Source organism: Elephantulus edwardii, unplaced genomic scaffold (assembly GCF_000299155.1).
Source record: "Elephantulus edwardii isolate Elephantulus edwardi_28Jun2011 unplaced genomic scaffold, EleEdw1.0 scaffold00151, whole genome shotgun sequence".
NCBI classification, from domain to species: Eukaryota; Metazoa; Chordata; class Mammalia; order Macroscelidea; family Macroscelididae; genus Elephantulus; species Elephantulus edwardii.
The window spans coordinates 7,563,740-7,572,060 of record NW_006399901.1 but is presented as its reverse complement, the minus strand read 5'-3'; the positions used below and the strand labels follow the sequence as shown (position 1 = coordinate 7,572,060).

At 45.9% G+C, this 8,321-nt stretch overlaps 1 protein-coding gene across 1 annotated transcript; it reads left to right on the top strand.

The window, feature by feature from the left end:
- The first annotated feature begins 4,345 nt into the window (after positions 1-4,345).
- HBQ1 (hemoglobin, theta 1) lies at positions 4,346-5,085 on the top strand. Its single transcript, XM_006894909.1, has 3 exons — positions 4,346-4,440; positions 4,617-4,821; positions 4,957-5,085. Exons 1-3 carry the CDS (start codon positions 4,346-4,348, stop codon positions 5,083-5,085), a joined length of 429 nt encoding a protein of 142 aa, XP_006894971.1.
- Positions 5,086-8,321: the final 3,236 nt, after the last annotated feature.

Here is an 8,321-nt window from a genome sequence, read left to right as displayed (position 1 = left end):
GCAAGGTCCAGTAGAGGCTCTGTGGGCCTCCTCCCTTCCCTGCACGGGCCTCCAAGTCTATGAATAAAGTCTGAGTAGACGGCAGCCTGGAGTAGTCTCAGCTCTGTGTGTGTCTGAATGTGCCAGGGGTGGGATGGGTTTCTTTGCTTGTGATGTCCAGAGGAGGAGAGGGAGGTCCAAGGCATTACTGCTCTCCCTTGGACCCACAGTGGAGCTAGGTTAATCATACAATGTAGAAGGGAGGAAATGAGAAGCAGAGACTGCAAGCCAGCATCACCTTCCTGACAGCCCTCGCTTCATGCCTTTCCTTTCAAGCCTGGCATGTTTACTGTGGTCTGAAATTATTCATTTCTGCCCTTATACCAATCACATTGGTTGGGAGATATTCACATTCAGGGTGGGAGATAGCTTAGGTCTTGGAGGTGGCCAGGGCTCCCATGGTGGCCCATGGAGAGGACATGGCAGCCACCTCTTTTGGAATCACACTGAATATTGATGCTGATGAACCACTGCCATGAAGTTCAATTCACAGCCCTCCTCCCTTGGGCGACTAAGGCTTTACACCTCAGAAACTGCTTATCTTTCTCCTGCAGGGAAGTTGCTGCCATGGTTCCATTAGCACCCCAAAAACTACTGCAACATACTCACCATCTCAGTGTAACTGAGTGTACTGTGCATGGGTGGGGCCTGGCATTTTCCTGGAGTTGTCCTTACAACTCTCACTCCCCTGACACCTCCTGGGCCACCAAGGTCTTGGTCCCCAGCCTGTGTGGCACCCACTAAGTACTGCAGTGGAGTGGAGACCCAGTGTCCTGGAAGTGTGGCTAGAGCTGCACTCCTCAGGGCCCTGGCCTCACTATGCAGCTCTTCTTGGGAGTGCTAGAGAGAGAGCTCAGTGAGGGCTCAGGCCTGCCCTATCTGCCCTGAGCCCAAAACTGCTCCAGGTCCCTCCACTGTAATGTACCCTCAATGAGCCCTGGGGAAGAGGCAAGTATGACAAGAAATATTAAGTGAAATTATTCACACATAGATGCCAAAGGACAATGGACCATCATAACCAGAAACAGCAGAAAAAGAAACACAGCAAAATGGCAATGGTAAAATCTGGCCTGAAAATAATCACACTTATTGTGAATGGACTAAAAGCACCAATTAAGAGAAAAAGAGTAGCAGAATGGATAAAAAACAAAGCACTATATGAAATGGGAAGAAAGACTCAAAAATCAAAGACTGGGGGAAAAAAACATACCATGCAAATGGCAACCACAAAGAAGCAGGAGTGACAATACCAATCTCTGATAAAATAGATTTCAGAATGAAAATCACTATAAAACATAAAGAACAAAAAGTTAATTAAGGGCATTACATACTGATTCAAGGCACAATAATAGATCAAGAAAACATAACCTTAATCAACATTTATGCACCAAATGATAGACCTTTTTTAAAAAAGGACAACAGAGAGCTTGGACACTATATGGAGAGGAAGGCTCCTTTCTCTGCATGAGCTCCTTTCTCTGATACATTCACAGTAGGCAGACACATCAGGATAGAAAGAGTAGAGGCTGATGGGGTAGGGGGTGCTAACAAGAAGGCCAATGGTTCAAATCCACTATCAGCTTCTCAGAGAAACATGAGGCTATTTCTGTAAAGATTTCCAGTCATGGGACCTGACGGAGGGTCACCATGACAGCATTGGGGGGGTTTGTTTTTCTTTTGTTAGTATTCTTATTTATCAGAAATGAGCTCTGGTGGCCTAGTGATAAGGAACTGAACCAAAAAGCATGCAGTTAAAATCCACCAGGTGCTCACTGGACAAAGAAGGGCAATCTCCTCTTGTGTGATATGCTGTCTCTGAAAACCTCCTGGAAGGTTCTGACGTAACAGCACTCAACATTTAGTAGAAACATTCTCAAATCTGTGAGTGGAATAGGTAGGTTTTCTTCGTATGCAGTCAGAAAAAAGATAAATTACTCTTTCCACAAGTTTTCTTATTGTCACATTTTTATAATAAAATGTAAATAATTTTAAAATCATAAAATGTAGAGATTCAGTCAATATGTCCCAAAAAAATATTTATCCATCAAGGTGTTGATAAATTTGGTAACTACTTAATAATGCTGTGATTTTGGAGAAGGGTACTGAATATACCAGAGACTGCTAAGAGAACTAAAAGTTTCTCCTGGAGAGGGTTAAACCAGGCTGCTCCTTGGAGGCAAGGATTCTGACATATTTTGGACATATTGCAAGGCGGGACCAGTCCTTGTAGAGGAATGTCATGCTTGAGAGGGTGGAAGGACAGTGCAGGAGTGGAAGATCTTCGATGAGATGGATTGATTCAGTGACTGGAATAATAGGGGTAGATGTGTCGGAGACAGGAAAATGGCCAAGGATAGAGCAGGGTTTGGGGCCGTTGTACATAGGGTTGCTATGAATCGCGGGAGCATAATTGAATAATACTATTTCCTTTTTTTTTATTAGGGAATTCATGTACATCAATTTAAAGAACGTGATTAGGGAATGACTCTCAAAGGATAAGTTTGTTCATTTTTTTATAATTCATACCATTTTTTTGTTTTTGGTGTCTGTGTGTGATTTGAGTGAAAGTTTACAAAAACCCTGGTTTTCCAGTCAACCATATATATATATTTTGGGTTGACATTACCCTTACCTCATTTTCACACGTTTTGAAATTCACATATGTAAAATTTGTCTTCATAATATTGACTTCTGTAGGTCTGGTGTTTTCATGGTTTAGAAGTTGGAGAAATTAGGATTGTGTGTAAAAATAGGTGTGGGACTTTTTTTTTTCAGGAGCATCTTAGTCCTTTTTTAATATAAAATTTTTATTTTATACTGGTTTAAATATTATTTTTAACATCTTAACCAAAATTTACAGAAAATTTCTATTTCCATTCATCGTCACACATTTTCCTCCCTACCACCCCACCCAGTTCGTTTTTTTGTGCTTCTTAAGTATTCTATTTGTTATTTAAGGTTTGGTTGGCTTTTTTTTTATTTTAATAATTTTAATGAACATTTACAGAAATCTTGGATTTCCATTCATTGTTGCACTTTTTTCCCTGCCCAGCCCTCCCCCCGCCCCAGTTCGCTCCACTCTTTTAAAATTCTTTCTTTGCTATACAATCGCCCGGCACCCCTCCCACTGCCTCGAGTACACTCCACTATGCAACCTTAATTGTGGACTCTTGTGATAACCACAACATCCTATCATATATCGCTTTTATTCTTTCCTTCATCTGTTTGAATGCAGTATACATGATTTGTCCAGTTTTTCTCAGTCTTACCCCAACTCTGATATCAGTCCCATTTTACAGTGGCACCATGCAGTATTTGTCCTTTTGCGACTGAGATATTTCACCCAGCAGAATGTCCTCCAGGCTCAACCATTTTGAATAATATTGCATGAGTTCCATGTTTTTCAATGCAGCCTAGTATTCCATTGTGTGAATATACCACAGCTTCTCTATCCATTTGTTTGTTGCTGGGCACCTGGGTTGTTTCCAACTCCTTGCTATTGTGAACAAAGCCTCAATAAACATGGGTGTGCATATATCTGCTTGGATGTCAGTTATGATCTCTTTGGGATATATTCCCAATAGTGGAATTGCTGGGTCAAATGGTATCTCTCTTTGCAACTTTTTGAGAAAGCACCAACCATTTTACACTCCCCCAACAGTGAATAAGAGTTCCAGTTTTTTCACAACCTCGCCAACATTTATTGCTTGTCGCTTTTCTCTTTTAAAAGATTTTCATTGTTGCAGAATATCCTCCCTCCCCCCAGACTTCTTTTGGAGTGATTAAAAGATCTGAAACTAGGTATGGTGACTGATGATCAGGGTAACGGTGTTAATGTATTTAATTCTGCTGTACTGTCACTTTACAATTATCTAACGGGTTTTATGCTCTAAGTGTTTTACCACCTTTGAAGACAAGCCCAGTTTGAGTGATTTATTTGGGTGCATCTTAGGCCCCCATTAAATGCCCAATACATCAAACAAAGGCTGACATATTTTTCACTAAATTCCCACAACTCTTGGAAGAATAAATCAATCGCCAGCCTGATTTTCTACAAGTGAGAGACTGAAGGATGGTGGTGTAAAAAACTCTGAACTGAGTCAGTGCAGTCTCACACCACAATCCATGCAAAAAGCAATGCTCGCTACCAACAATACCTAGCGGAGGACACTCAGTCACCCGTGCACCTTCAACAGCGCTCAGAGCCCCTGGGCGGAGGCTCGGTCGGCGAGGCACGGCCCCTAGTGGCGGCGCTCGGTACATTCAGTACACGCGCAACCCAGGGCGCAGTGCTGGTCAGGCTGCGATGGCGCTTTCAGCGAGGGAGCGGGAGGCCGTGACTGCACTGTGGAGGAAGATGGGGAACAATGTGGGCGTCTACACTACAGAGGCCCTAGAAAGGTGGGCACAGCCGCGTGTTCCTCCAGCTCAGCAGTCATCTCTTGGGACTTCCCTGCCTCTTTCCATCACTCTGGCTATCTCTGGAGTTTCCCCATGCCACCCCTCCGGTGCCTGGTCATCCCTGCGGGTCCCCGCGACCCCTTCTGAATGTCCCTCACCAGCGGTTCTGCTTGCAGGACCTTCATCGCCTTTCCCACTACCAAGATTTACTTCCACCACTTGAACCTTACTCCAGGTTCAAAAGACATCAAAGCCCAAGGCAAGAAGGTGGCGGACGCGCTGACCCAAGCTGTGGACCAACTGGACGACCTGCCTGGTGCATTGTCTGAGCTGAGAGATCTGCATTCGCATAAGTTGAAGGTGGACCCCATCAACTTCCAGGTGAGGGGCTGAACATAGGTAGAAAGGCATTGGGGCTGGGAAAATGACCTCCACTATATGACGCTAGAAAGGGTTGGGGCAGTAGGATGGGAACTAGGCTTTCAATTAGACACACTTTGATCCCATCCTCCGCAGCACTTTGGTCATTGCCTGCTGGTGACCCTGGCCCGTCACTACCCCGGGGACTTCAGTCCTGTCATGCAGGCCTCTGTAGACAAGTTCCTGAGCCACGTAACCTCGGTGATGATCTCCAAATGCTGCTGATGGGGATCGGGCCGGGTCCTGGTCCTCCAGCTGTTGGCCTGGCATGTTCTCTAGAGTGGATTACAGGATGGACCAGGGAAGGGGTTGTGGCCTCCAATATCAGATCTTGATCTGCATGTGACTCACTGTCCTTGGCTGCTGGCCCCAGGGAGCAGGGTGGAAGTCTGGGGAGGGGGATATGGTGTCACTGTTGCCAAAAACCTTTCTTCCCAAGCCACCTACCCTTGGTGGATCCTTAGATCTTCCCCTTAAAACCTTGCAAAATAGCTCCCCCTGCTGACACAAGGCATCTACTGGAAAGTGGGCGGGTCAAAGCCCCGCCTTACAGTGCTCTACTAAAGCCCAGTACCCGCCTAAGATGAGGAGAGCTGGAGCATCAAGCTTGCCTCTTAAAACAAATCATGAGCAGTCTATTTTCCAGTGACCCAGGCCCTGAAATTCCACCTCCAATCCCACTGGTCACATACATGGAGTAGAAGGTACACACTGGTCACATCACACACATGGGCTTACACTGGCAGAAGTAAGCATTCATTCATTCAATTGCTACACATTTTAAGAATTAGTTTAGAGCAGGGTTTAGGACTGTTGTACAGGCTCACTACAGGTCGCAGGCAACTTGACAACACATCATAAAATCAACGTGCTATGAGGAAACTGAACAGGTTAGGCTATAGACAATAGAGAGACTTCTGTTCTCCATCACTGGGCAAGATTAAAGTGAAAAATAAGAGCCCCACCGGGGAGCTGCCATCCACAAGCTTCGCCTCAACATCTGTGAGAGTGGAGACAGACTGACCTGGGCAGCCAAGCTGTTGGGGAGTAGCTCACAGGCTAGACACCCTTGTTCTCCAAAGCTAGATACTGTCAGATGCTTTTTGATATTAGGAGAAATAAAAGAATTGCACAGTTCCAAGGACCAAGACAAAATCTTGGAGAAAGGTGCAGGAATAAGAGCTAAAAAGTAATTTCTCAGATTCTGGAAATTTTGGGTTTTGGACCCAGGAGCACACTTGTCAGAGGATCAAATATGACCTCAGCATTGGTATTTACAGCCCAGATTTAAATGTGGTGCTGCGTAGACCAGGTTTCAGCATCAAAGACAAGAAGTGAAGAACAGGCTACATCAAGTCTAAACACAATCAGCAAAGAGGTGGCCATATGATGTTTCCAGCAGAAGTATGACAGGATCATCCTTCCTGGAAAACTAAATTCCCATTTTTATCCAAAGGACCAATAAAATGTTTTCATGAAACGTTAAACAGTAAGAGGCAGAGGAATGGAGGTGTAAAAAAATCACTAAATCCCATGTTCCTTTTGCAGTCAGACCACTCAACAGGAGACAGGTTAAATCATGGGCAGACCACAACCAACATGTCCTTGATGGTGAAGTTCACCAGGGGCCTGTGCGAGGTCCATGTGAAGCACAACTCTTAGGATGTTTGGGTCTCAGACACAAGGTGGTTGTCCTGAGTGTACATAAGGTATAGTGTACCTGGGGTCTTTCAGCTTTGTCACTGCCAGGGCACTTAACAGCAGAGGGCCATCTCCCAGGGATGATTCCACAGGATGAGCCAGACTTCCTTCCTTGAAGGGACCTTGTGCATGTCATCTGCAAAACTGCCTACCAAATAGTATGCCATGTTCTGGTACATTTACAGATCATATCTGAATGACTGTCCCTTTCATCATCTTTGACAATGCTATGCTATCCATGGTTGTTGTTGTTATGTGCCGTCGAGTTGTTTCCGACTCATAGCGACCCTATGCACAACAGCTCTAAACCCTGCTCTATCCTGCGCCAACCGCACCGCCTCTGACACACCCATCCCGATTACCCTAGTCACCGAATCAATCCATCTCATAGAGGGTCTTCCCCTCCTGCGTTGTCCCTCCACCCTCCCAAGCATGATGTCCCTCTCCAAGGACCCGTCCCTCCTGGCAACATGTCCAAAGTATGTCAGATGAAGCCCCAGAATCCTTGCCTCCAAGGAGTAGCTTGGTTTAATCCTCTCCAAGATAAATCTGTTTTCCTGGCAGTCCAGGGTACATTCAGTACCCTTCTCCAGCACCACAGCTCAAAAGCATCCACTCTCCTTCTGTCCTCCCTAGTCACTGTCCAACTCTCTGATGCATAACAAGCGATTGCAAAGACCATGACCTGTATCAGGCGCACCTTAGTCTCCAGAGAGACACTGTTGCTCCTGAGTACCTTTGAGAGGTCCCTAACAGCAGACTTTCCCATCGCGATACACTTTTTGATTTCCTGACTGCTGGTACCAAGAGTGTTGACTGTGGAGCCGAGCAAACTGAAGCTGTGAACACTCTCAATCTCGTCATCCATCCTGACACTGCTAATTGGTCCAGTGGTGAGAATCTTTGTCTTCTTGACATTGAGCCTTAGTCCATACTGAAGGCTGCAGTCCTTGACCCTTTGCAGCAAGTGCATGAGGTCCTCCTCAGTTTCAGCAAGCAGGGTTGTGTCATCTGCATAACGGAGATTGTTAATAGATCTTCCACCAATCCTGATGCCTCAATTCTCCTCATAGAGCCCAGCCTCTCGGATAATCTGCTCTGCATACATGTTGAAAAGGTATGGAGACAGGAGTAGCTACTACTATAGACAGGTTCCTTTGGAGAGCGAGGTGAGAGGCAGAGTGTACTGGCTGCACTCTCAGTCTCCAGGTAGTGGCTGGGCTCTTCCCGTATCCCTTGTTCAGATGCTCGCTGTTGTGCATCCACGTTCCCCTAGTGGTCCTTCACCCACACAGCTCTCTTTAATGGCTAGAGGCTCACATCTGGTAAACATCTGACTTGTCCTACCTATGCTAGCAGTCACTTCCCAATGTGCTTTGTTTCACTACCCCTGACACACTGCACTCCTTCCTCTCTTCCTGTCTCAGCATGGTTAATTCTTGACTTTCTGTCCTTCTGCTCTCTACGCAAACATTTTGCTGTGATCCTTAACGTGGACTCAGGTATTTGGGTCACAGCCTGAACCACTCCCTGTGGGTAGGAAGGCCTCTCCCTCAGGGTTTACAAGAGTTCGCCTAGCCAGAACTCTATGCAGATCAAACACTGGGGACAAATGAGCCTCTAAACATGAGGCTGGAACTTGGAGCAGCAGGGAGGGGGAAGCTAATGACAGGTGTACACGGGCTCTTGTCAGTCAGGAATGCCTTCCTGGGGTGATCAGGGGCCAAGGGCAGGGAGACAGTCATGGTCTGGGTACCTGG